The sequence below is a fragment of the Colletotrichum abscissum genome (genome assembly GCF_030869225.1).
Source record: "Colletotrichum abscissum strain IMI 504890 chromosome Unknown Scaffold_26.1, whole genome shotgun sequence".
NCBI lineage: Eukaryota > Fungi > Ascomycota > Sordariomycetes > Glomerellales > Glomerellaceae > Colletotrichum > Colletotrichum abscissum.
The window spans coordinates 237,368-264,286 of NW_026850165.1; the positions used below are offsets into that span (position 1 = coordinate 237,368).

At 54.6% G+C, this 26,919-nt stretch overlaps 10 protein-coding genes across 10 annotated transcripts; 4 read left to right on the forward strand and 6 right to left on the reverse strand.

Moving 5' to 3' along the window:
• Positions 1-10: 10 nt before the first annotated feature.
• CABS01_10264 (inositol polyphosphate kinase) lies at positions 11-1,316 on the reverse strand (the record flags this gene model as incomplete). The annotated part of the gene is made up of 2 exons (XM_060543620.1): positions 11-1,127; positions 1,243-1,316. The coding sequence occupies 2 exons, from the start codon at positions 1,314-1,316 to the stop codon at positions 11-13; spliced, it is 1,191 nt and encodes a 396-aa protein (XP_060399302.1).
• Positions 1,317-4,279: 2,963 nt separating this feature from the next.
• CABS01_10265 (argonaute siRNA chaperone complex subunit Arb1) lies at positions 4,280-5,727 on the forward strand (the record flags this gene model as incomplete). The annotated part of the gene is made up of 3 exons (XM_060543621.1): positions 4,280-4,355; positions 4,414-4,480; positions 4,611-5,727. The coding sequence occupies 3 exons, from the start codon at positions 4,280-4,282 to the stop codon at positions 5,725-5,727; spliced, it is 1,260 nt and encodes a 419-aa protein (XP_060399303.1).
• Positions 5,728-6,296: 569 nt separating this feature from the next.
• CABS01_10266 (uncharacterized protein) lies at positions 6,297-6,903 on the reverse strand (the record flags this gene model as incomplete). The annotated part of the gene is made up of 2 exons (XM_060543622.1): positions 6,297-6,766; positions 6,846-6,903. The coding sequence occupies 2 exons, from the start codon at positions 6,901-6,903 to the stop codon at positions 6,297-6,299; spliced, it is 528 nt and encodes a 175-aa protein (XP_060399304.1).
• Positions 6,904-7,844: 941 nt separating this feature from the next.
• Positions 7,845-9,444, forward strand: CABS01_10267 (pre-mRNA cleavage complex II protein Clp1; the record flags this gene model as incomplete). Its single annotated transcript, XM_060543623.1, has 4 exons — positions 7,845-7,880; positions 7,968-8,763; positions 8,822-9,088; positions 9,173-9,444. The coding sequence occupies 4 exons, from the start codon at positions 7,845-7,847 to the stop codon at positions 9,442-9,444; spliced, it is 1,371 nt and encodes a 456-aa protein (XP_060399305.1).
• A 1,523-nt stretch (positions 9,445-10,967) lies between these two features.
• CABS01_10268 (uncharacterized protein) lies at positions 10,968-12,899 on the forward strand (the record flags this gene model as incomplete). Its single annotated transcript, XM_060543624.1, has 2 exons — positions 10,968-12,385; positions 12,506-12,899. 2 exons carry the CDS (start codon positions 10,968-10,970, stop codon positions 12,897-12,899), a joined length of 1,812 nt encoding a protein of 603 aa, XP_060399306.1.
• Positions 12,900-13,615: 716 nt separating this feature from the next.
• CABS01_10269 (uncharacterized protein) lies at positions 13,616-15,036 on the reverse strand (the record flags this gene model as incomplete). The annotated part of the gene is made up of 8 exons (XM_060543625.1): positions 13,616-13,691; positions 13,746-14,162; positions 14,219-14,356; positions 14,410-14,447; positions 14,501-14,655; positions 14,715-14,759; positions 14,810-14,900; positions 14,944-15,036. 8 exons carry the CDS (start codon positions 15,034-15,036, stop codon positions 13,616-13,618), a joined length of 1,053 nt encoding a protein of 350 aa, XP_060399307.1.
• A 163-nt stretch (positions 15,037-15,199) lies between these two features.
• CABS01_10270 (uncharacterized protein) lies at positions 15,200-16,073 on the reverse strand (the record flags this gene model as incomplete). Its single annotated transcript, XM_060543626.1, has 2 exons — positions 15,200-15,422; positions 15,880-16,073. 2 exons carry the CDS (start codon positions 16,071-16,073, stop codon positions 15,200-15,202), a joined length of 417 nt encoding a protein of 138 aa, XP_060399308.1.
• An 802-nt stretch (positions 16,074-16,875) lies between these two features.
• CABS01_10271 (biotrophy-associated secreted protein 2) lies at positions 16,876-18,486 on the forward strand (the record flags this gene model as incomplete). Its single annotated transcript, XM_060543627.1, has 3 exons — positions 16,876-17,270; positions 17,578-17,642; positions 17,708-18,486. 3 exons carry the CDS (start codon positions 16,876-16,878, stop codon positions 18,484-18,486), a joined length of 1,239 nt encoding a protein of 412 aa, XP_060399309.1.
• A 340-nt stretch (positions 18,487-18,826) lies between these two features.
• CABS01_10272 (acyltransferase) lies at positions 18,827-20,707 on the reverse strand (the record flags this gene model as incomplete). Its single annotated transcript, XM_060543628.1, has 1 exon — positions 18,827-20,707. One exon carries the CDS (start codon positions 20,705-20,707, stop codon positions 18,827-18,829), a length of 1,881 nt encoding a protein of 626 aa, XP_060399310.1.
• Positions 20,708-24,215: 3,508 nt separating this feature from the next.
• Positions 24,216-26,919, reverse strand: CABS01_10273 (uncharacterized protein; the record flags this gene model as incomplete). Its single annotated transcript, XM_060543629.1, has 2 exons — positions 24,216-24,907; positions 25,053-26,919. The coding sequence occupies 2 exons, from the start codon at positions 26,917-26,919 to the stop codon at positions 24,216-24,218; spliced, it is 2,559 nt and encodes an 852-aa protein (XP_060399311.1).

Sequence of the window (26,919 nt, forward strand, 5' to 3'; positions counted from 1 at the left end):
GTCTTGGACCTCACTCTTCCTTTTCCATTTCTTCGAATATCTTGATCAAACTCCGCACGCCCTTGAGCGCGTTTTCGTCGGGACCCTGGCCGGGAGTCCACTGTGCGTGGGCGAAATCAATAAGTTTCAACGTGAAGACCTTGGGCAATTCGACATCGTCGTCATCGTCATCGTCGTCTGAAAGGCTACCGTGATCAGGAACATGGATCGTCACACGGTCTTCCTCGATCAGCTCGATGCCACTATCCACACGGGAGGTAGTTCTACCAGGCTTCTCGCCCTCTGCCTCAACCTTGGCCTCCGCGGCCACGATACTGTCGACGGCCGCGTTGTTCTGCGCAATGGCTTCTCTGAGCTTGTCGCCGTCGCCCTCGAAAACGAACAGTAAGCTAGCCGAGTACATTCTGCTCTCTTCCGAAGAGAGGACACGTTCGACGTTTCGCAGGTCATGCAGGAAAGCCGTAACAACCGCGCGTGCCAGGTCGTCGTCGATACCGGCGGCCTTGTTGAAGATGAATTTACGGAAGTTTTCGACAACATTATCGGTATTTACGTAGGTGCGGCCGTAGTCCTTATCGTATACCTTGTAGTCATTCTGATCCAGCTCGGACTTCATGGTGGAGCCGCGCCAGACCTTCATACCCGCGATTCTAAAGCCCAGGGGGCCGTGTGTGGTCTTGCTCGTGATGTCGTCGAACCTGCGCTTCTTCTCGGCAGGCGCATCGTCGGCCCACAGCCTGACACCCAACTTGACGTCGAGAAAGTTGGGCGAGGCAAAGCCCGAGCCAGAGTTGTTGAGGACGACCGACTGATCGGTCTTGATCTTCTTTGACTTGTTCTGCACCCACTTTCCATTCTCCTGATGCGAATCGGCCGGTGGCTGTCCGGTAACGGAGGCCTCAAGCTCCTTCTTGGCCTCAGGCGAGGCGACGGGGCCGGGAACACCATCTTCGACAGAGCTGAGTTCGAGAGGGTCGACAAGGCTCAAGGTTCCCCAGAAGTCGGGCATTATTTCTTTGAAGTCGGCATGCGCAGGGTCTGAGTAGGCCGATTGATAAAAATCGATCTCTGCCTGCGTACAGGGCTTGATGAACATGGAGCCATCGGCAGTGGTCATGGTTCCAGCACTGAAAGTGGCGAACTAGCGTTAGAATCTCAATTCCTTTGCGAGGCTTTACAGCGCACCTCGTCGAGCACAGGGGGCGCCGAGGGCGAGGGAAGCGAGGCAGAGCAAGTACTTACTGGCCAGCAACGGTGTGATCGTAGTCGAGAAGATCAGAGAGATCAGGGAGATTGGGAATCTTTGTTTTGGACATGGTGCTTGCGCTAGGGAGAGTTGGAAAAAACGAGAGAGGATAGGTGGTTGTTGAAGAGTGTCTATGGGCGATTCGGTTGCCCAGGGGGTATCCTAGATGCGCCTGGCGCGTGGAAGTCGGGGTAAATGGAAAGTTTTGTAACGGATGTGATGCTGGATGGCCGTAGCGCGGCGTGGCGAACTGATGTATGTCTGCGCGTTGTGCGTCTTCTTGGCTTTCTATTTCTCTGGCTCTTTCGATCTGGTAGATGTCGGTAAACGGCAGTCGAGACGGCTTGGCAAGGGAAGCGAATGGAGGCGCGAGCCTGAGAGCTGTGGATCGGCAATGTTGAGAACTTGAAGAGAGACGAGCCTCCAGGAGTCCAGTGTCGAGATGAAGGGGACGGGGAGAGGTTAAAATGCAGTTGGTCTAGTTCCGGGGTGGTGTGGGAGGATGGTGACAAGGGAACAAGGTTAGATGACAGGATGAGGAGGAGAAAGAAGGAGGCGTAGTCACGAATACACGATGAATGAGTGAATGTGTTTGGCAGGCGCCGGCAGCCCAGCAGCAACCAAATTGATTTGGGCGCGAGAGCGAGATTGAAAATGCCATTCGCGAAGTGGTACGTACCTCCGAGGCGCTGCGATGTTGTACCGTAAGGCACTTCGTACTTGGAACTTTGAAAAGGTATCTCTGTGTCCCCAACGAAGTGCAAGGTACTTTCAGCAGCACAAGGTACTTTTTTTGCAGTGGATCGTCGCGCCCCTTTCCCCAAAGCCTGAGGGAGGGTTCCATTGAGTACGTATCTACCTTACCTGGGTACCTAGGTACCTAGGTAGGCACGGAGTACCTAAAGTACCTTGCCTTGTGCAAGTGGCAGACGGGACGGGACAAGAAGTCTTTTCAGGCAATGAGCGCTGTTTGCCCCCGTCCAGCTTGGCCAGAGGCGTTCGAGAACAGAGACACAAACACGACGTCGCAACGGTGCTGGTAGCAGGCATGATTTACCTTCAGGTGCCTTGGGGTGAGGTGGGTGGCACGGGATGGAACAAGGAAAAGGGACCAGAACAACCGCAAAGGCAAACGAACCCCCCGCTGCCCGCTATTCTCAGGGACCTCTTCTACCTATCGAAACGACGCTACTTCCTCTTCCGCCCCCTCCATCCACTTCCAGGCTCTGTCTGTGCCCCTCCAAAAAAGACCCTTGCCGGCCGCTGCGGGAGTCCAACGTTGGAAAAGAACTAGAAAGGTGGCGGAAGCTGCGAATCTGCTCAGCCACATCACCAATAATCTCCCGTCTTCCTCTTCCTCCCTCACTTTTCAACTTCAATTCAGCCCTTTCCTTTCAGAATCCGCCTTGTCCAGCCGCTGGCCCATGTCGCTCCCACATCCAGGCGTACACACGAACCACTGGCATTCCACACTCGAGCCACTCCGTGAGCCATGGACCCCAACCGCCTGTCCCGCAGTCGGCCGAGTGCCTTACTCAAGTTCCTTGTCTCTTCCCCTCTATTCAACCTTGCTCCAAAGTTCCAACAGGGCCTGAATAGGCGCAGCTCATATTCCCTTTATTTGCACGACACAGCAAGTCGAGGCTTTGGTCAAGGTTGTCGTGGCCGACGAGCTAACTCCCACTGGTGTTCAATAGACTGAGGATCCTGCATACAAAGGGCGATGCGTCAGCTGGCCTGCGACTTCGCTTACCTTACAGCGTATCTCTCCGAGTCTGGCGCTGGCTTTCACGGAGCATTCGCTCTCGGGACCTTCGCTTTTGAACAATCTCGACGGTGTGACTGTATCTCATGAATCAGCGGCGACTTTACACGAAATGGCAGTCGCGAGTTTCGCCATTGCCGAAGATCTGGCACGGATCGTTGGACAGGTTCATCGTGATGCCTCCCACCACTACCACAAAAAGGTTGCATCGCCACGCCTGTGAGATCCAAAGGGAACCAACGGCCCGTATCTGCCTCTCTTCACGATACCACCAACTGCTCGGGTCATGTCGTGTTATCTGCATCGGATGGTCTCACCGCTGCCTCTCCAGCGCACGAGAGATGCCCCTCTTGCTCCCCCGTGACAGGACCGAATCATGTCAGCTGGGCTTTCCACACAGCTCATGGAATATGCAGCCCGCCGCCTTGGTCAGTCATCATCCATCCTCTTCCTCCTGCGGCGCGCGCCATACGAATGCGATGGGGACTTTTCATGCATGATGATTGTAACTCCGCCTCAGCTTTTTCCACCCGCCTCAAAGAAGCGAAATGCCGCGCTGCAGATGCAAGCCATCCTACAATTCCAATGATATTATGCCGCGTCCCACGTACCTAAGGCACGTACGGCACGCAGGCTTCCACCCACCAACCCACCGGGCGTGCTTTTCACGTCACAAACCCCTGAGCAACCCAGGCTCTCGGAGACAATTGGCTCACCGTCAGCGTTTGTATGGAAGATCGTCTGCAGCAGGCCTCCGATAACTGGGAATGCCTGAAGTGATTGGGTCGCATGGATTCTTACATCAGGCAAAGTTTAGATCGGATCCGCGATCTGCGCATGCCGTTTCCGAGGACCAGACAGTATCTCATGCTTTTTCAACATACTTGTGTTGCGCCGGGGGGAGACCAGAAAGCATCTTGGGAATGAGTTTCCTGCTAATTCCGTGTTTTTTTTTCCAATGTGCTCTTACTGTAAGCTGTGATACAAGGAAGGCGGTGATGCAAACCGTCTCCTTCCTTTGTAAGTGCGATGGGAAAGTTATGGAATCGGAAGTGGAAAGAACGAGTAATACCCTTTCCCTGCGTACTAGCCACCTTACCTTTCGGTGGAATCTCTTTTCCAAGACCAACAGCGTGAAGTGATTACCCGTCTTCACCTCCAGTACACTTGCTTCTCTTCTCTACGCAACCGCGATCTGTAGACTTGCACTTCCTCTCCTCATACAACAAGATATCCATCTTCAGCCACAACGAAAACACCGCGACAACATGGCCGGCAAAAAGTCCGCCACGGCCGACCGCGGTCCAACTGCCATGCACAAGTATCGCGGCACTGGTTTCGAGGGTATACCTCATTGGACCACATTCGATCGCGGCTGTGCCTTGCTGACATGCTCTCCCAGAATTCTATGCCGACCCTCCCATGGCTCCTGCCGAAGCCCAGGAGGAGCGTGAGAACATCTACAGCCTGTAAGTGATTCGTGTCATCCATCGCTAGCTCCGGGCAATCACTGACGTGGGCTTACAGAGAGTTGACCTTTGCCGAGTAAGATTCTTCCTTCCTCGTTTGACTTTACAACTTCAACTAACGGACCAAAAGACGCATCCAATCATGCATCCAGCGCTACCGCGCTCGCCGCCGTCTGGGCGCTTCCGACCAGATCTTCAACAAGTACCTCTTCTTGGGAGGCATCGACACCACACCTCGCATGTTTGGCGGCAATGTAGATGCCGACCTCAAGGACATGACACCGGCAGAGAGACGAGAAGCAACGGCCATTGACACCGTCTACAGCTCCGGCGGTGGTGCGCGGTTCTACAACGACGATGATCCCGATGGCTGGGATGTCGACTTTGCCGGTGTAGTCGCGGGGTTTTGCTCCGAGACGCTCCCGAACGAGACGGCCTGGGACTACGCGCAGATGGGCAAGGCGGTTGGCCTGCTAGAGAACTTTCTCACCTATATCCTCCAGCACGACGTGTGCCCAGAGTATGACGCCAATGTCAAAGAAGCTCTGGATCTCTGCCAAAAGGCCAAAGTCGACCTGCCGTTGTCTCATCAAGCTCTCCTCCGATTTCCTGGCCAATTCAATTTGGCGCTGTCGGAGCTGTTTTGCAATGACTTTTTCTTCTTTGGAGACGCCGAGGAATTCCAGCGGCCAATGGATTTCTCCCCTGAAGCGGTTTTCAAGGTTGCAATGGCAATGAATGCTACCCAGGAGCAGTTCAATGCCGTCGCTAATGGTCTGAAGTACGGCACCATTGAGGTCATCGGCGAGGAGGAGTGCAGCGTCGAGATTATCTCCATTCACCGGCCGAATGATGAGGCGCACAGGCTCACACGGAGCATTCGTCTAGGCAAGGGACACCGATTCGAGCCCGTCGGAATAATCATCACGAAGCCTTGCGTCATCGAGGATGGCTACGACTACGGAGAGGACATCATTTTGTCTGATGAACAGCGGGACACCTTCTACCTGGAAGATTCAATCCTGCAGCGCCTGAAGCCAGGTTTCAAACTGCAACTCTGCGTATGCGAGCTCAACATTGGCATCAAGTTTGTGAAGCAGGCTCGTCAAGTTCTCGTGGAATGGTACACCTTCCTGCCGCAGAACCTCATGCGACACTACAAGGAGCCCGTACCTAATGAGCGTCCTGCCCCGTCGGCCATCAAGGAAGACGCGGAGACCGGCAAGCAAGAAGCTGTAACTAACTGACTACCGACATTGGTCTAGTACAAGAGTTATCGTCCGGCTGTCACTACGCGAACATCACGGGATTGGCCGTCTCATGGAAGATGACAGAGGTCACTGGCTAGGTGGACTATGAGCTAGAGGATAGCTTGAGGCTGAAAACGGGGCATTCTATTAGACTTCCCCCTAGGTAGCTACGTCACGAAAGCATGGGCGTTTCGGAAAGATTGGACCAAGATACCCCGTTATAGAGATGAGTCTTGAGGATCTGGTACCTAGTACCTAGTGTATGTGAATGATACAGCGAGAAATCCCACCAGTGTCTCGCGTAAACTCGTGCAAAACGTTATTACTTCGTCAAACCACCCCAACTCCACATACCGACGGGTTCCAAACGATCCCCGCGCTTACAAAAACTGAACCAATTTACAAGAGCCACCAATGGAATAACAAGCCGGGCAAGCCTAAGCGAAGAAAAGCCAGAAAAGCCGGAGAAAAACAAGAAGAAAGCACTCGAGAGAAAAAGAGGATGGCAACAGCAGCAATAGAGTCAAAGACCCTACAACGCCACTCTAGAATATCTCCATCCTGCTCTAATCCCGAGTCTGAATCTTGTTGTCGCCAGCCACGACCTCAGCATAGCTAGGCGGCACAGCACCATCGCTGCTTCCCTCTCCAGCGCCACCCTGCTGCTGCGCAGAGAACTGCTGCTGCTGCTGCTGTCTCGAGGAACCGCCAGCATTGTTGTTGTTGTTGCTGCTGTTGTTCGTGGTACCGTATCCGACGGCGCCGTTACCCTTGCCGCCGTGCTGCGAGGGGCGGGGCTGCTGGCGCGGCTGCTGGGTGTGAGGACCGTTTCCGTTGGGACCGTTGCCGTGGACAAAGACGTAGGTGACGCGGCCGCCCTCGCGGTCCTGTTGCGGGACGGACTCGTATTCGTAGTCTGGCTCGGGGAATTTGGCGATGATGTACCAGGCGTGGATGAGGCCTGGGATGTAGCCTAGGAGGCAGAGGAGGATGTTGATTATTGAGTCTGCGCCGCAGATGCCGCGCTTTACCCAGACTGTTGGAGTAGATGTTAGTTTTGGTTCAGTTAAGAGTGTGCGTTTTGGAATGCGCGGATGGATGGGAAATGTAATTACCTGGGAGAGGCGGGAAGAGGAGGGCCAGGAGGCCGAGGAAGATGTCTGCGGAACACATTTCGGCGAGGTGTGATGCTCGGATTGGAACGTGTGTAAGGTGTAGTGGTGATTGCAAAGAGACTTGAGGGTCTCTGCGGTGTTGATGTTTGTAGTAGTCTTTAAAGTCGACGCTTTTGCAAGAAGATGTTCTTGCGCAGAAGTTACAGGTGGGTGGCTGAATGGGTGCAAATAAGGTGACGTTTGCGCCTCTCGCCTCTCAAGGTTTCGGTCCCGCGGGCTCAGATCAGGTCAGCAGGCAGCGAAGCAATTGAGCCGTGAGCCGGTACGTAACGGGTCGTAAGGGTGGCGGAGCTGGGATGACTGGTGAGGCGTGGGGGACTTGCGTAATGGTGCTGGTTAGGTCCGAGGTAAGACGACCGAATGATTGGATGTCACGGAAGAACATGCGGCCGAGGCGGAGGCAGCCGGGGGATCTGAGGTGGGGCTTGGGTTCCTGAGGGGCATCGCCGCACCGGGGTGGATCCCTAGATCGTGCGCTTTTTGCTGGACTTTTGCGGTTGCTTCTCACGGTCATGCGCCTCGAAGATTACCGTATTTATTTTCCAAATCTTTCTAGAAAGAATACCTGGCGTCAATACCTCTATCTCATATTGTGTTCCCTCCCGAAACGTATACAGCATACACACCGTGTTCCCAGTCCCGCTAGACCTGGGGAATATGCAGGAACATGGAAGCCGCATGCGACAGTGACGACGGCCCTGAGAATTGCTGCCCCGCCGAATAAACCCCCGCCAGGTGTGGGAAGCTCCCGCACGGACCATCCCAGTATCCCCAGCCGTGATGTCAAGGTCCCCAATTGAAATTCCCAGTGGGCGCGTTGGCAGTGACTTTCCACGCGACTCAAGTTGCTGCATCTTTGACGATTCCTCAACCCTCCAGAGGTCACAACGCACCTTATCCTCAAGACCCGACATCCTATGATCATAAGATAATCTAGCCATGTCGATCCCCGGCTTGGGCCACCTTGTGGCGCCAGTAAGCAAATAAACACCGCCTTTCTCTTGAAACCACACCATCAAGAGAGCTCGAGAACCGCCAGCTAACACACACACCCTCCACCAGCAACCGACGTCCGCGAACCAAACCCGCACAATCCGCCTCCAGCCCTTCTGGGAATGGCGCTTCCAAGTCGCCTTCGACACCCAAATCACCCTCAAACTCCTCTCCGGCACCGCCGAAAAAGACGGCACCGAGCTCGCCCTCCAGCACATCTACACCTTTGCCGGCACCAGATCCAAGATCCTCACCCTGCAGGGATGCGAGCTCGAGGTCGAGGGCGTGCTGGCGGAAGAGTCCGTCGCAGAGTACGCCAAACCACAAGACTCCCCCGCCAACTCGGTCCTGAACCTGCACTTCCAGCTCACCGCCATGCGCCAGCGCGCCGCCGCCGAGAGGAGGGAAGGGCCAAGGATCGCCGTCTGCGGGCCGCCGACGACGGGGAAGACGAGCCTGACGAGGACGCTGACGAGTTATGCCGCGCGGGTGGGCGCGCAGCCGTTGGTGGTGAACACGGATCCCAAGGAGGGGATGCTGAGCTTGCCGGGGACGTTGAGCGCCAGCGTCGTCGGGTCGTTGTTGGATGTCGAGGCTGTTGACGGGTGGGGTACGACGCCGACGAGCGGGCCGAGCCAGGTGCCGGTGAAGCTGCCGCTGGTGTACTACTACGGCCACGCGAGCTCTGCGGAGGACCCGGCCAAGTACAAGGAGCTCGTGAGTAAGATGGCGGCGACGGTGACGTCGAGGCTGGGGCAGGATCCCGAGGTCAAGGGGTCTGGCATGATAATTGACACGCAGGCCGTGACGGAGACCAACCAGGTTGGCATGGAGAACTTTGTGCATGTCGTGGAGGAGCTCTCAGGTATGATTCCCATCTATTCTATCGATGGTTTGATGTGCTGGCACTGACATAGTAGCAGTCAACATCATTATTGTGTTGGGCTCACCAAGTCTCAACGCCGAAATCACCAAGCGCTTCTCAACGGAAAGGACTAGCCTCGGCGAGAATTACAGCATCCTCCTCTTGGAAAAGTCAGAGGGCGTGGTTGAGCGCGACGTGGGCTACACACAGCAGGCCTGCGAGGCGTCCATTAAGGAATACTTCTTCGGTAGCATCGGCCAGACGCTGAGTCCCGCCACGCAGCAAGTCGACTTTGATAGCCTGGCGATATACAAACTAGGAGATTGTACGTGATCACCTCGCACCCCATCGTACAATCCCGCCCAAAAGTCATGCACAATGTTTGCTAACCTACTTGGCCATGATCTAGACTCCATGTATGGCGGTGGCGCCGACGAGAGCCTGATGCGCGTGGACCCCGCACAGGTCATGGCCCATTGGACGCTGGCGATCGTCTATGCCTCAGTCAAAGACTCACCGGAGACGATACGGACGGCCAACGTGATGGGGTACGTGTACATTGCCGATATCGACAAGGAGAAGCGCAAGCTGAGGATCCTGGCGCCGGTAAGTGGTCGGTTGGGAGATAGGCCGCTGTTGATGGGCAAGTGGCCGGAGCCGTTTATCAACCTGTTGGGATAGGATAGTTTCAATGATACCACTTTACACCGTCACTCCTACCGAGATTTCTGTTGTCTCTTTTCTCCTTAGTAGCCTCGTTTTATGGTATTCCAAATCGTTGGCATATCAGGCTCGATGATGGCTTGGCAGAAGGACGAGCCAGCTCTTCTCATTCACCTTCCGTTGAGCAAACGATATTCCAAGACCTAAAGGGTGCGGCTCAGCTAGCCTGCTGTTCTCGTGAACGCCGAAGACCAATCACTCTAACGTCACTGGAGACTGGTCAAAGTCCGGTTGAAATCCATGACTAGTTTTGGCCTAGTTGCCTAGTCCAGATGTGAGACATTGTCCCTCTATCGAGTTAACCTTGAGTCTCCAGCAACCAACGCCGACAACCACAAGACAGAGTTGTGAGTTGCACAGTTGCATGCTCTTGGCCAATCTACATCTGCGTGGGGCGCCACCAACGCAACTCTAGAGACCCTCTTTCGCCCGATGGATGTTTCGGTCAACTGTACAGCTACTAATCGGAGTGTGTCATTGGTTACAATTTTTCCTTCGCCGGGATATATCGCAGGAGTCAAAGCCTGACTACCTGGAGTTGTGGAGGAATGACACACACGTTGAGGGAGAATACTGCTCAATCATTGTGTTCGATATGAGTTGCCTTCGGCCTTTGCAACCACCTCGAGTACTACCCAGGATAGTGACTAGACTTGGATGAGTTGTCCAGCGCCACTAAGGGAACTAGTAACCACTTTCCCTCTCCAGTTTCGCAACTTTTTACGCCATGTCTTATACTTGAAGCAAACATTCCATAACTTCAGCAGCTACTCTCAGAGTTTTAACAGCTTTTTGCCACCCCTCAACTCGACCCAGGACTGGAGCCTCGAGTCTTTCGAACCCTCGGTAAATAGACTTGGGATCACAACTCACGCGACCTCAGTCATCCTCCAGAGCTCAATAACTTTCGGGCGCCATGTCTCAGAGCAACAGCAAATATTACACCTTTTCAGCAGCTTTTTTTCAACTTGGCTTGATTGGGGCTACATTCTGCGGACTCAACAACCCCGCCTTCGCTGAATTGTATAGGCCTGGAGGAAAGTTGTAACTCGTTATTTTCATCAAGCGCCATTGACGATGGTAGAGTCCCCCTTTCTCACGATCAAAGGCCACCACTTGTAGGCGCCATGTCTCGAGATCCCAGCACCCATTGTGCCTTTCCATCAGCCAGGCTATGAAGTGGTTTCGCAGCTCCTCACCCTGTAGAACCCGTTCTGGAATGCGATGCCCCATCCTCGAGTTGCAACTCGGAAGGGAATTGGTCCACGTCCAAAACCACAAGGGAATATCATAATAAATAGAGGGTTCATCACCCTCCCCCCCTCCCTTTCTACGTTGCTCTGCCAGTGGGGAACTTCGGACGTGGGTATTGAAATTACGCTGGCCCATGCCCGTTAACCTTTCCGATTTGTCAAAGTTGTTGTCACCGCTGGAAACTCAAATTGCTTTCATTCCAATTCCTCAACCGCCTGGTTCCAAACATGGGGACGTTTACATCGCTCCTAAGGGGACGGGTTGAGTTTGAATCTGGATGTCAACAGCAGCAGCAGCAGCAGCAAAACCACCAGCAGGAGAAGAAGAAGAAGAAGAAGAAGAAGAAGAAGACACCCCCGAAAGTCGACGTGTACAATCTCCACCCCACGGGCTGGGAATCCGACCCGGAAGACGAATACCACCGCCTCTGCACGCTAGACTACTGCTCCGGCACAATCTACTGCGCCTACGCCCTCTTCTTCAAAGTCGACCCGGGAGCAGACAAGCACAGGATCGTAGAGGTCCTCAAGCAAGGGCTCGAAATCACGCTCAGCCAGTGCCGCCGCCTCTGCGGGACGTTGAGGGAAGATCCCGCCGGCGGGAGCGGCCTGTGCTTCCACAAGAGGCGCGAAGACACGGTTGAGTTTCACGTGCAATGGCTCGACGTTAGCAACAAATCTCACGATGACGACAGCGAGGATGGCGCCGCGGATCAAGAAGAGGGGGGTGATGAAGAGTACCCCTCCTACGCCGACTTTGAACGCCGGCACTTTAGCACCCGCGCCTTCGGCCCCGATCTGAACCTATGGTGCGTGCCGCCCATGACGCCCGCCGAAAAACCCGCAAACAGGCCAGAGAATAATCCCAAGGCGGCGTCCTTCAAAGCGAGCTTCATCCCCGGCGACGGGCTGGTGCTGATGATGATGCACCACCACTTGGCCAACGACGTCAACGGGTGGGCGGGGGAAATGCGCCAGCTGGCCGAGAACTGTGCCGCCATCTGGGCTGCGTCGGCGTCGGATGCGGATGCGGGTGCGGCGGCCGCTGCCGGTGGTGGTAGTAGTACTAATTTTGGTTGTGTTACGGTTGGTGATGCTACCTCGACTGCTGCTGGTACTGCTGCTGCGCCACCGGAGCTGCCTCCGTGGGACCCCGCGTGCCTGGACCTCTCACGCGTCACGGTCGCGGACCCGCCCGCTGACCAACTCGTCGACGGGCCACCGAGACCGTCGCGGCATCCCGAGCAGAGGGCTGCTTCGAGGTTGCTTTTCCACATCCCGCGGAGCAAGCTGTCTGAATTGAAGCGGTTGGCGACCCCGGCGCTGGCTACGGATGGGAGCAGCGACGGCAGCAGCAACGGCAGCGACTGCTGGATTTCGAGCTACGATGCGCTCAATGCGTACCTGTGGCGCGTCCTGGTGAAGCATAAAGCTCGATTACATAAACCCGACCCCGAGACGTTGGTTGAATGGGTTGAGGCTGTGGATGTGAGGAGGCGGTTGTGTGATGCGTCGGGGAAGCCTATGCCGGCGCGCACGCAGGGGAATGTGATTGCTGTTGCTATCGCGTCGAGGAGTACTCATGTTGTGCCGCAGTTCACAATCAAGGAGGTTGTTGAAGATGCACCTTTTAGCAAGCTTGCGTGGTGAGTTTTCTTTGTCTTGTTGCTCCCTCTTTTCCTCCACGCATATCCGTACTACCAACATCCGACTTGTACTGGACCAAAACACGACGAATTGACAGACAGCTAATATTCTTTCCAAAGGTACATCCGCCAACTCACAAACAGCATAACCCCACCCGCCATCAACGCAATGCTATCCGGCATCGCCCGCGTCCGCAACAAGCTGACCCTCTACGCCGGCTCCGACGTCTTCCCGCCCACGACCCTCCTCGTCACGGACTGGCGCGACGCGGACCCGTATACCGCGGACTTTGGCTTCGGTCGCCCCAGCGGGTTCCGGTGTCCGTGGGACTCTGTGACGGGTGGGCTCGTGGTGGTGTACCCGCCGCGTCCTGCGAGGATGAGTCCCGGCGGGGATGACGAGGGGAACGAGATTTCGTTGGCGGTGGAGAGGGAGCTTGTGTGGGATTTGCTTGCGGATCCGGAGTGGAATCGGGTGTTTGAGTTCAGGGGGGTCGAGGTTGAGGATGAGTGATGGGCAGGGAGTGTTGCAGAGGTCAGGGAGAGGAGCGGGATTTGGTGTTTCTACATCATCCTTACAGATGGTTTCTTATTGGGTTTTGTGATGGGCACATGCCATGCAACCTTAGTTCCCGATACCTGGGAGATAGCTTCACGATTGTCGTGTTCTTTGTTACTGTTATAGTGGACTTTGTTCCTAAAAGCTTTCTCCTTCTCATGATGCGCTTCTGTGGGATCTACGGGATCCATAGGAACCAGCACTAAGAAAGGATGGAAACCAAATTATCTAGAGGAAAAAAGTGAGCAGGCCATAGAAGAGGCCAGAAAAAACGACCAAAAAGAACCAAAAAGATAACCCGAAGAATGGCTTTGCCAATCGCGGTGAGGATTTGAGCCTCACGCGGGGGTCGAACCCGCAACCTTGAGATTAAGAGTCTCACGCTCTACCGATTGAGCTAGCAAGGCGGGTTATTGATTGTTAAAGAGAATGACTCCGGGTGGTACTAAGGAGGGAGGCGGTTGGCGTGTGGGCGCGGCTAGGGCTGGCTCCGTCGGCGAGCCCGAAATCTCGATGGCTTCGTCTGTGAAAATTTTTCTCACATCCGCCTGCTCGGGAATTGTGGATCAATTCGGGGTAAGGATAGGTGGGCTCCCAGTGTTGGAGAATTGTGCTCCGTGCGGAGGAACCCACCCGGCCCGTCTTCCATGGATCCGGCCCGGACGAATTCATCATTGAGTCCTTGGCGTTGTCCTAACCGGAGCCAGGCTTTCTCCCATACACCACGATCCTGCTCGAGTCAGTACTCTTTTTCCACTTATAGCCATCAGACGACTGGTTGTGTAGGAAAAGGCAGCTCACATGGGCCAGTATGCATGGATACTTCGGTCCCCGACATCCTTCCTTGCTTGCGCGGCCAACACGTTGACTTCGTCCGCCTTCCAGCCCAGCCCCCGCGTGAGCGCTGCCATGAGGAACCCTTGCAGACCGGTCGTGATGTTCTCGTAATTCCAGGCGCCGAGCTCCTTGAACTTTGCGTTTCGCGGCCATGTGTTGCTGGGCCACTTGAAGCGCAGTTCCGCCACGTCAACGAAGCCGGCGGCCTCTAGCATAGGCTTGAGCGCGTCGAGGTCGACAAAGGCGCGGTTCGTCTTGGCTGCTGCCTCGCCAAGGTGCTTCATGGACTGATAGAGAGCGTGCTCCTCTTTCAGGGTGTCGTCGTCAGAGAGGGGTAGGCCGAATTCCTGGAGCTCGAGCCAGCCGCCGGGGGCGAGGTTTCTGTCATGATGCATCAATGCCTGTCTAGCAAAAGGAGAAGTCATGCCTGCGATTACTCATAAGACTGGCGGATGTACTCCTCCCACTTTGAGATGCTAGAGTTCATCATCCGGCTGTGGATGTAGTCGAAAGGACGCGAGTACGTCCAAGTGTCCTCGATGTCGTCGACTTCAAACTTGACGTTAGGTGGTACACTGTATGCTCTGTCAATGTCATGCCTGTGGTAAAAGCGGTTAGCGATACTGACAATTGCGGTTGGGTGGGTGACAGATCAACGCCGGTGACCTGCGATATCAGCGTAAGAAGGCCATAGGCTATACTGATGTGTCAACACCAACCTCGGCCCCGGGATGCTCGTCTCCAAAGTCCATGGCCCAGATGCCTGTTCCGGTTCCCAGGTCTAGTACGCGGCCAACATTGGATTCGGGCTCATTAGGCGGTGACAACCCGAGTTTCCCATCGAAAGAGAGGTCAAAGATGTGGTGTTGAAGATCTTTGAGTGCCAATTTAGAATCAGTTCTGAGAATGGAGGAGGTGACCACCAAAACTGACCTAATCTCTCGTTTTCCTCTTCATCATTTGGAAAGTGATACTCTCCTAGGGTGTCAGTGAAGGATCAAGGGGTTTGTAGGCTCGGCATCACTGACTCCCATCGCGAAACTTGTGATAGGTGCGGCCATTTTCTTTGCGATAGTCGAGAATCGAGCTGCTCAAACTCGCGGTCGAGGAGGTTCCGTCCTGTAGCAACCATCAGCCACGAAATGACTTTGACGGGGATGACAAGGTGTCGAACATTGCTGACATCTCCCAGGGACGAGTCAGTGTCATTGAAGTCGTCCGGTTCCACCACGACGTCGTGTGCTGGCGCAGCCATATTCAAGAGACTTCGACTCTTTGATCTGAATCCTTTAGACCATGAGTATGGGCTCAGTGGTGAAGCAGAAGCAATTCAAACTCGACACGAGGATGGAGGGGCGCGAACAATCCCGCAGGCCAGCAAGCGGGGTTCTCCTGGAATGTTGGGATACCTGATGTCACTAGGTACTCAGGCACCCTGAGGGAGGGGGATTCGACTGCTTCCAGCGGGCGACATGTCTTAGCTGACATAGGCCGAAGAATCCAAAGATGGGATAGGGCGACACTAGGGCGATGCAGCTTAGAGGTGCATCTTGAGAGGTGTCAAAATGCAGGTTAGCCGTTGGGACGATTCCGGGAGCCAGGTCAACACCACGGATGCGCTGGTAGACCCTGGGCGAGATGCTGCAAATGGTACAATCTCATAGGTCGTCTTGGGTTCTCAAGGGATTCGATGTTACTGAAGTCCGTGTCGTGGCCCAATCAGATGCACCGGGGGAAGTAGGGAAGGATGCAAGCCGAAAGCCACTTTGCATGGCAATCCAGTCGCTGCTGAATTTTGTATATTGAAGTTGCCGGAGCATTCACCGCCCGAGAACATGCTCAAAGGTTACAGGAGCCCGAAGAGCAGTGAAGAGTCTCTGTCGAGATTGGACCAGCCCGCGTTCACAAGTCGCTCTCGGGTGATGGTACTCTAGCGGTGTTCTGGGATGGCTGGCCATCCTTTCCTCGGCGCTTTCATCGGGGAGTCCCGGCCGATTGCTTGCAAGTACTCGTAATTTCATATCCTCCGCTATGATCCCGCTTCCTGACAGCGCCGGTGGATCGGTCCGATGTTGGATTGTGACTGTCAATACCATACGTCCGTGGAATACTCTCGTGATCCGGTCCTGCATCGGGCTGGTGGCTACTATGCGACATTCGGCTCTGCGGAAAAGAGAGAATCCGGCACATTTCGTCTTGGATGAAGATGTAATCGTATTCTTCGCGCGGCAGTCTCGCTATCATAGCCTTTAGAACGAAGGTCGGCGATGAGATGAAGATGCGGTTCTCCATGGAGTGTCTCGCCCGAGGGAGGGACACCCCGTCGGTGATGTGTGGGAAGATAAGATAACGATAAGACGACACACTGATTAGATAAGAGATAAAGTAAGCTTCACTGGGACGGCAGGGGCCTTGAGTCCCGAAGCTGCCAAAAGAGCACTGAACAGGAGAGCCCCTGTGCTGTAGGAAAGTCAATTCCTCACAGGGCACCGCTTGGCTGATCCTCACAACTTCGCGAAACTCTGCTGAACATTTGGACATTCAACGACGTCTGTCTTCTTCTTGGCACTTTTTATCAACAATGCCACGGGAAAATCATCCGTCTCGAAAGATGATGTTCAACACTGAATTCGGCATAGCAGTTAGCCGCCGCGGTCCTTTTACGTCACGTCGTGAAGCAACGTTACTCGAGGCTGCCCCTTTCAAGGATCGCGTGGCAGCATCACGGATTCCCAAACCTCCTTTTACGAAATGTGAACACCGTACTGCGAGGCTTAGACGAGGCATTACATATGGCCGTACTGGATAGCATTCATGCTGTGAGGCGGCCCAAACATCCATCCGCACCACGTCCTCAGACTGCGACTTCTCCCACATTCAACCCTAGGGAAAATGGGGTTGGATTTTGGGTCACCGTGGAGTCGAATCCTTCTTCGCGAATAATAGGAGACCCTTCGCTTCAAACGGCCCATGATGGGACAGACCACTCCGAGCTGACAGCCTCTCTCGTTTCGCAATGCTGGTCTCAGCCAGACCGAACAAAACAGACGAATGAGCTGCCATTACGGGCTTGGGCCATACTACACCTGTGAAGATGGGGAAACCTGGATCGTCGGAAGATCGTGGCAGGGGAGAGCTCGCACGCAATGCAGAAATTCTACAGCGACCACATTTTTCTTCATCTCCTCTCCACCGAGGCAGGTCGACGACTCTCTTTCTCTTGCTGGCGGGTGCCCTGGTTCAGGGGCTCGAGAGCGCGTTTAGGCCCGTTTGCCGTTCTCCGATGTTTCGTCCCATCCGAAACATTAGCACGACAGGGACGGCCTCGTCTGCGACCCAGTTCTCCAACCTCAGCCTCGACAACCTCACTGGTCCACGCCGCGCCATGGTCTCTGATCATCTGGTCTCATGGGGTTTCGACGGCATCAGGATCGCCGGGTGGCGGTCCCGAATCTTGACAGCACTACTACGCAACGAAAAGAGAAAGATGTTGGTCATTCAGCTTGCGATTTCTGGTTGCTGACTTGCTCAGCCTCAGTTGCAGAAACGTGCCCCTGTGACAGACCTGCGTCGCATCTTTGACTGACCTGCTTGACAGACGGGAGGCATCAGCAAGCGCGGAGAGCCCTGGCAGACGTGCAGGAATGTTCGGATTGTTCTTTTATCGTCAAAGATGGAGAGACGGGGAACATACTTAAGATGGCGGATGTTCGCGAGCTGGATGCGAATCTAACTCAAAGGGACAGCATCGGTCACTTACTTCTTCTTGTATTCTTATACTCCAGTACTTTGACAGTACTTCATTCTCTTCTTACTCTCATTATTACATCATGGTTCGCTTCTCCCTTGCCGCAGCATTCTGTAAGTTCTATCCCTCGCACTTCCCGCTGTTACTCTACTATCCAACTCGGTCTAACATACCCCAGTCGCTGCTTCTTCCCTTGCAATTCCCAGTCCCTTGACACCAGACCCATCTGGTGATAAGAACGTCGGCAATGGCAACGGCGTCCAGTTCATCGGCGGCGCTTGCCTCAACAGTAAAGACTGCGCCTCAACCTGCTGCGCGACTCTAAACGGCGCCGGCATCTGCTCTGGACTTGGAGCCCAGTTCCAGGCAGGCAAAACAGGATGCGGCTTCGGTGATGGTGGTGCTGCTGCAGCACCCGCCGCGTCCCAGGGAGCAGGCCAGGCCGCTCCGTCCATGGAAGTCGCCGCCGGAAGCGGAGGCGGCGCAGGATCAGGGACATCTTCGAACGTCGGCGCCGGTAACGGCCAACAGTTCATCACTGGGCAATGTCTGTCTGATGCGGATTGCGCCTCGGGGTGCTGTAACGGCCCCAAGGGTGCTTGTGCCGCCAGAGCCGTCGCAACGGAGAATGGCAAGGCAGGCTGCGGCTTTACGGGCACGGGAGCGGGTGCCGCCACTGGCTCTACTGGAGGCGGCACGGCGGCTGAGGCTGCCGCTCCGCCCCAAGCTGCTCCGTCCGTAGGTACAGGTGCAGGTTCTGGCGCTGGTGCTGGCACCTCTGGTGCTCCTGGCTCACAGAATGTTGGCAAAGGGAATGGTCAGCAGTTCATCACGGGTCAGTGTCTCTCGAACGCGGACTGTGCTTCCGGGTGCTGTGCCGGGCCTAAGGGAGTTTGCTCCGCGACGGCGGTCGCTAATGAGAGTGGAAAGACTGGGTGTGGATTTACGGCGGCATGATTTAATGACAAGTTTGGGAAGTGGTGTTGTTACAACGCAAATAGACTGCCTCGGGCTGACCACTTTCTGTACAGAGTGAGACAATACTTCTAAGGCACGCTGCTATAGCTTTAATACGTGTGAGGGGAAGTCCATGATCTTCTACTTCAGGGATCCGGCAAGTAATTGGGCTTGAATCGTCATACTACTCCTTGCAAGAGAGGTTGGAAGTATCTCATGCACACTTGGGAAATCGGATTGAATGATATCGCAAAATTTGATTTGACTATGCTATTAGAACACTTATCGAAAGTGTAATGCTCGTGAATTCGCTAATGTGATTTTTCAGTATCAAACTGGATCAATCCTTCCTCCATGCCTTCTCACCAAGCCAACGAGTCAACTTGACAGCATTTACATCAACTATCCGATTAAACACATCGCTTGCCCACAACAGAGCCAGTGTGTTCACCAGCGATCCCCAGAAGAACGCAAGCTCGTAGGCGCCCCAGGCCTTGTTCACCATCTCAGTAGCACCGGCGGTGTTCCCGCCCTCCGTGAGCACCTTGGCCTGGGCACCGGCAAGCGACAACGCGCCATGCGCCGGCGAAAGCCACCTGACTCCCACCATGTGGTTGATGGCGCCGTGCCACAGGTACAGTGAGTAGGAGATCTGTCCGAGGTACTGCGCGAAGCTCGTGGTGAAGGGGCGCTGGAGAAGCGGTTCAGCTTTTTCTGCCTCGGGTTCCGCAGAGGAGGAAGATGTAGCTGCTGCTGCGAGCTCTTCCTTTTCGTCGTCGTCGAGATCCGGGGTGGTTTGGTGCCAGGGCAGACGGATGTTGCGACCCCTGAGTAGCAGGGACTTGAGGTTGAAGGTGACGGGCGGGGAGTACATCAAGGCGAAGATGAAGATGATGGCGCCGATGGAGTTCCAGTAGAGTTGGGTGCGGTCGCCCATTGCTTTGTAGTAGTCTGGCACCCATTGCGAGATTGTGATGAAGCCCGGGGTTGAAGCGCCGTAGTACTCTGGGTAAGAGAAGAGATGCAGGCCGAGGAAGAAGAGGGCTAGTGTGCCTGCGTGGCGGAAGATGAGGACGGACTTTGAGCCGTATCTCTTGACGACGCGCAGCCTGTAGCTAGGGAGCTGGTCTTCGGCTGTTTCTGTCGATGGGGCGGTGTTGGGCATGATAATGGAGAGCTCTGCGAGGAGAAGTCCGGCGCAGAAGAGAGCCTGGTCCCAGTCGCCGATGTGGACCAGCCAGAGGGTAACACCCGTGACACCAACCATATGAATCCATCTCTTGGCTCGCGCAAAGATGAGCAAGAGGAAGAAGACGAGTAGCGACCCTTTGAACTCGACGGGGATCGTCCAGAGATGCCCGTCGTACTCGCTTCCCTTCATGTTCTCCCTGTTGACAATTGGTCGGAACGGGTTCATCAAGTTGACCGTGCTCCAGAACCAGTGCTGCAGCTGCTGGTCGAGACTCGGGCCACGGGGCGGTACAGGTGCTCCCGAGGGATCTCTTACGTACTCGCCACCATACACCAGGAGAGCGATGATGAAGGTCGACGCAAAGATGGGGAGGTACAGCCTGAAGGGGCGGCGGAAGGCGGAGCCGGCTAGGGCACTTAGAGCCTGGTCCATCTTGCGCTTGTGGATCATCGACACGGTCTTGAGGGTGAGGACGAAGCCTGAGATGACGAAGAAGACGGTGACACTGGCGCGGCCAGAGTGCAGGGCCCGGACGATGGGCATCTGCCAGAACATCTGGTGGCCCGCGAAGCCGTAGCCCCATCGGAGGTCTGGAAACCAGAGGTAGGAGAAGTGAAAGATGTAGACCACAAAGGCTGCGACGCCGCGGAGGCCGTCTAGGTATGCTGTTGGGCCCAACTTTCTGGGCTTTGGTCGCTGGCTCGGGGCTGTAGTAAAGTAGTTGAAGGGGCTGATGAAGAACGTAGGAAGGAAGAGGAAGATGAATGGCTTCAAGGTGGTGAGGAGTGTGAGGAGGCGGTCTGTCCATGTCAGGTCGCCGCCGAGGTGGAGGTGTTCGTTGAGGAATGAGGATACTGAATTCCGTGCGGATCTCACTGAGATCAGGAAGGGGTATTCGCGCTTCTCAGTGTCGATGATCTCGTCCAGCGATTCTGTTGACGGTGAAGCTCGGCCATCTTGTTCGGCGATGAGAGAGTGCTGCTCGTATGTGTCCCGTGGAGGATGCGAGAATGGGTTTGTGAACCGCATGTTGAAGGTTGATAGCCAAGCACCTTATTCAAAGAAGAAGTGTGTCCCTTGGCTAACGGTGCGGAGAGAATAGAGTCGGGAAGGACTGGACGAGGGAGGTACCCTGGATGTCGAGAAAGGTGGTTCCAAAGTTGTTATACGGGCCCCCGAAGACTCTCGGCGGGGTCTCTCACCCAAGATCGCCCTCTTTGAGCCTCGTCTGTACAAGTGTGGGATGCAATAATTACTCCGTGCCGACCTCTCGCTCCTAGCTTTCAGCCGCAAATGACGATACCCTCCTCGAATCCGTACTTAACTAATGAGCGATGATGGCCAGAACGTAACTCCACATCAAAATCCGTCTCGGCTCCCGAGCCACAGCTCCTCTATAGGAAAAGCCCCCTTCGCATCGGTGGCATGTGGCAGCTCTGGGGTGAGGTGAGCGATCTGTGTAAGTGCGTGTAAGCCAGCCGGTATGACAGAATGGTGACTTCGGGCCGGCCGCTGTGCTTGAGAAACGTTGTTTGCGGTAGGCAGAATGGTGGCGGCCAGATCGAGGCTATTTGAATCGAAAATCGTTAGAACCGGGCACTTAATTGTGATTATTTAGCTTCCCGAACAAAGTTGACGCTTTCGTTCGGACGGGCTGACACCTCACACCAAAAAAAAAGTTGGGGTGAAACCTGAAGGTGGAAATCGGTTCGTGTCGTCTCGTGTCTTTGACAGGGCGGAACCCGGCGGCGGGTGTCTTGTATTCCCGAGTCAAGGTTTACTCAAAGTGTCCCGACTCGGGCTCGCTCTGGTGTTATAGATGGGCATGGCAATAACTGGCGAAGAGGAATGCTCATAAATTCTCCTCATCTTCCAAACATTCTTGCAGCTTTGCATTTCAGACCCGTCATTCAACAACTCCAAGTTATGAAATCCACGGGATCCGCTGCCTATCTCGGCTGTGCAGATTTCCCAACTGAATTGACACCTGGATCCATTCCAAAGAAGCTTAGACTGGCATGTTAAGTTGCGGCCCAAAACGGGACGTTTACTTGGCGTTGGCGTAATCGGCCGGAGGCGCTTACTGTCTCACATTAGCTTGGCTCTGTCTCTTGTCCGCGCCGAAGACGTTCTCTCTACTGCGAGATCCGAATTACCAATCGCTGATCGTGGCATAGCCTCTCGTAATAAGACTTGGTGATTTCCGGGCTTGTGTAACCATAAGTCGCGAGCCACTGACACCCTGACTTTTGAGATACTCTTCGAAGCCCGCCTTTTCTACCCTGGAGGCCATATGTGCTTTCCTTGGAAGTGACATCACATCCGATGGACAGCGTTGATGTCGCAAAAGCTGAATTTTGACTCAGTTTTGAAGAAAGAGATTGAAGAAGGGTCAAGTAAGCCATTACTTACTCATTTGGCTTCGCTTCGGCTGTGGACGTTGGAGACCCCTCAACGTGATCTAATCCGGAAAGCTGAAGAAAGCTCCCTGATGCAGGTGACGGATCGGGATCCTGGACGCTTGACCGAATACTACGATGCTTAATGCGTTTAAGGTTGAGGGGCCTGGACCAGCACTGAGTCTTGTCAGCCTCTACGAGGGGTATGATCACACGAAGAGTAGCGACGACTTAGTGAGGCGCTTTGTGAAAATGCCTCATCCCACAACTGCAGATACGGCCGCACACGCAGCCATATTGATAAGCCGCATGACCCCCGGACGAGCAAGGGCTTTTTATCAAAAGATTATATGCGGTAATGCACTCGTGGCGCTGATACTCATTTCACGATTCAGACTTGGCGCACCACAAATTCAGAGGAGACTTATCTGAGCTGAGAAAAGCTGAGAAAATGCTACACTATTGTCAGTGCCGCTGTCACCCCGAAATCGGGGTTCAAAGCATCTTGAGCACGCAACGGCACATGTAACCGGAAGCCAGAGAGCACGCGTACTAAGCGCGTTGAAAGCACTTTGGCTTGCGGCAAACTTATGACCGACTAAGCTAGGACATAGTGATGCTCAATTGCTCGCTGGCTTGCCTTCTTCCGATTACGGCACGTAAAATTGTTCACTTCCTGGGCAAGGTAGTAAAGTAATAAATTTTTGATTTGGTGAGTATTTTTTTACTACGAAGTCACATCTTTCTGCTATCATCGAGAATGGCAAAATACGCATGCGACTACCGCTCCGTATAACAACTCCATAAAATGGGTTTATCAGGTGTTCTAGCATACTCGAGGATGATTGAGGAGGCACTGGGAGCTTATGCAAAGGAGAGCGAAGTGTGTTCTAAAGATGGAACTGTGACTGGTCGTGCTGAGGCTCACCATTGAAGTTCTTCCAAAGGGCTATTGGTAGAGTTGGCTTTGAACGGAAGTTCGTTATGGGTATGCGTGTGTAATCTAGTATACATGACGTCGTTTTTCGACGTCTGTCATGCGCACGTATCGTGGCACCTGCCAAGGTTGCTTGTCGATATCAGAGACATTGACGATGTTGTGTAGCCTCGACAGAGCAGTGTAACAGGTGAAGTCAGATGAAGCATCGCGAAAGGCAGCGATTCGCTCTTTGGGAACGGTATCTTCTGAAAGCATGATCCCTTGACGTCGTCGTCCCTTTCACACATTGCCAGCGTGCATCAATGTCAGGCGCGCTGGGCGGCGATCTTCGCACTGTTATCTCATTCCGTACGTCAAACTGAGACCAAGATCGAGTGCGAACTTTCGGGCCGGGCCTAAGACATTGTGTGGCGCACTTCCGCCTTTTGCGCCTCGCCAACGTCTCGTCAACCGGCAACTGCGATAGATGAGTTTGGTCAAAGATCGCGATGATCTAGATTGTTAGCTACGATAGCATGTCTCCATGTCGTTATCTCTCATCGTTTGTACAATGCTGAAGTTGCTCGTGGGTAAGGGTTCATCAGTATTTCTCTCGTCCAACGCCGTTGCCACAATGCCTCCCTCTCTCCCTCCATTGAAGCTACCGTACCAATTCATCAGTTTCAGGTACTCGGTCTGTCGTTATCTGTTAAATCGCCCTGTGAATTGCAGAGGATAATTCGGCTGTCTCCTTGCTGTATCGCCGTGTATGGTAGACCAAGAGTGAGGGAACTCCGATGCTTTGGACGCCCCTAAAAAGTGTATAAGACATCGTTGCGACATCAGCACTCGTGAAAGGTCTTCCATAACATTGAAGGCAGCTTAGATTAAAGTACGAGATCATCGGTAATGACTGAGTTTCTTTCTATCTACCCCAACGCCTTGCATTTTCCTAGTTTGCAAAAATCTACATACGTACATGACTTTTACTTTTGCTGTTGTTTCCTCTTGAAGGACTGGTACTATGATCGCTATGAAAGACCTTGAAGTAGGGCAGGGCGCCGCCACCGGCCTGATTTTGGTTGTTGAACTACATGGAATGGTCCAGTGGAATACGATGGACTAAAGGCTAGACATGATGCTAAAAAAGAGAACAGGACTTGAAGAGAAGACTACGAAGTTGCAGTTGAATATGCCAGGCGCGTAGCTTGGCACATGTTCAGAAACTGAACAGACCGCTGCGGCGCTTGCCGAGCGGGTAGATGATCAACGCGCTGATGAACAGACCAACGGCAATACCGATGGCAATCTGGATCATGGAGGCGGCGACGTTGAATACGACCGTGTTCAGGGACTCGCCTCCAGAGTATTGAACAGAGCTTGTGCCATTGACGGCGTGCGTCGAGTTGGTGATTGCGTTGGCCGCACTCAGACCACTCAGCAATCCTCCGGTAGACGCCAGACCTCCGGGCACCTGCGTGAAGATGGCCGGAATGAGTGTGGCTGCCGCGACGCCGTGCCTCAGACGCGAGTACAGGTTCGCCAGGACACCAACAGTAAGCGCGCCAAGGGCATTGGCGACCTGTGGTGCGGCGCTGAAGCGCAAACTACTAAAGTAGTTGACAATGTAGCCGGCGAAGGCAACAACGAGCATGACAGGCATCTGGCGCCATTTTGCCTGATACAGGACACTGATGCAGAGGACGAAAAGGGGCACGAAGATGAAGGTGTAGTAAGTGGGGATCGAGTTGGTGCAGCTTGTCGTGGAGACGGCATTTTCGTCGAACATGCCGTAGAGGACAGCGCCGATCGTGATGCCGAAGCCGAGGAAGAGGGAGTAAATAATGGCGTAGACGATGCGAATCGAACCGGGGACGATGGCGCGGGACTGGAGCTCGAGGGCGGAACACACTGGGCCATCAGCGGCTTGTCCTAGGTTTTTGGTGCCCGTAGGCAAGTAGCATCCCCAACACGTACGCGAGAAGCGCAGAGAAAAAGGAGGTACAGCTCGAGCGGAACATCACGATGGGGTAGGTAGTGCGAAGAGGTCACTTACAAACTAGGTATCCAGGTAGAAGCATGACGATGCCTCCCTGGGCCAGGGCCGAGAAGCAGAAGAGCTCGCCGCCCTTGATACTGCCGAAGGCTCGTGCCAAGAAACTTACCAGGACGGTAGCCGTCACCTCGAGGACGTTACTGTATAGCTTGGAGTTGGCAGCCACGATGAGCTGCAGAAAGCCGACGAGGCAGCCAAAGAAGAAGCATAGCGGGAGATCGATCATGCGAGCGCCGAACGAGAAGGGGGCAGCCGTGGCGCTGGTCAGGCCAAAGACAAGAACTCGGATCCAGGCGTGGAACTTGTCCTTGGCCTTGATGAGGGTGTCCAATCGTTGAATGCCCTCGTCGACGCTGACGACATCGTGAATGACTTCCTTATAGACGTGATGCGCGTCTCTGAGCTTTCCGAGGTCGATACCCTGGGCTACGCGGACGATACGGACTTCGGTTGTATGAGTGGACCGATCGTCGAAAGAGACGATCATGCATCCTGGGAGATACAGGAAATGACCATCAATCTCAAGGACCTTGGCCGTTGTGCTGAGGTACTCCTCGAGACGATGCGTTGGTGCACCAAAGAGCATCAAAGCCTTGCAAAGTGTGATGATATACTCTTGTCTGGAAAGCGTCTCAGCGATGTGGACAGTAATCTTGGCCTCCTCTTCTTGTCTGGCCAGGTACGCAGCGATGGAGTTGCTGGCGGTTCGCTTATGCTTCGGCCGTGTCTTCTTACCAGCCGCCTTGCCATTCTTGGGTGACTCGTCAGTCTTTCCTTGCGTATTAGGGTTGGCGAGGCGGGCCGAGGCTTCGATGAGGTTGACGAGAGTCTCCTGGGAGCGGTTTGCCTCGTACCACTTCTTCTTCTTGGGCGTCGTGGGGGTCGCGGTGCCTGAGTTGGAGCCCGGCGTGCCCGCTCCCGGCAGCGGTCCACCAAAGGAGAAAGAGGTGACGGAGCTGCGATTGGTCTGCCCGGACGACTGGTACTGATTGCCTGATTCCGCAGGCTTGTACAGCTTTAAAAGCTGCGAAAGAACGCTACCGCGGTACTCCGTGGGCGCAGGGACAGAGTAAACACCATCGTATTGACCATCGTTGATCTCTTGTAGGAGATGCTCGGTGACCTTGTGGATGTCTGCTTCCTGGGCGTTGGATGGACCGGCGACGCTCTCGGGTTTCTCGGCGAGGCGCCAGGTGTGAGCTCTTACAATTTTGTAAGCCTCGTCGTTCAGGGCGGCATGGTGCTCGTGAGCTTTCTTCTCAGCCTCGGCTGAATCGACATTGAGTGGCTGGCGGGAATGGAGATCTTGGAGAGCAATGTATCCTCCGGCTCCCTCTCCTCCTCCGAGGTCATACTCGCTTGCGGTGGTGGTAGTAGCGGACTCGAGTGAGTCTCGGTTTTCGCGCGTTGGCGAGCCGTAGTGAACATTTTCAGCCATCTGCCGGGCTCGCTCTTGAGCAGCTGCCGCGGCAGACTTGGCCTCTTGGCGTTCATTCTCATCCGGCGGATGGGGTTCCTCTTTGGCGAAAGTAGCCACGGTAGGAATGGAACTGCCGGAACCACCTCGTAGGATAGATGGTCTGGTAGGCTGTGCCGGAGCAAGCTTGGGTGTAGTTGGAACTGCTGGTGGTGATGTAGGAGGCTTGGTCGCGGCCGCATTGCTGTTAAATCGGACGCGGCCTTTCTCTTTCCTTAGGGCGGCTGCAGCTGCGGCCTCGGAAGGCATGCTTGTCCCGGCCGTGTCGGAGCCAGATGTTGGCTCGGAAGCGGATTCCACCGGCTCAAGTGCCGCCGTAGAGGCCGAGCCGATGCCGCCGGGCTCGGGACCAGGGTCATCATCTGGAGAGGACTGTGAGATTCCCGCCAT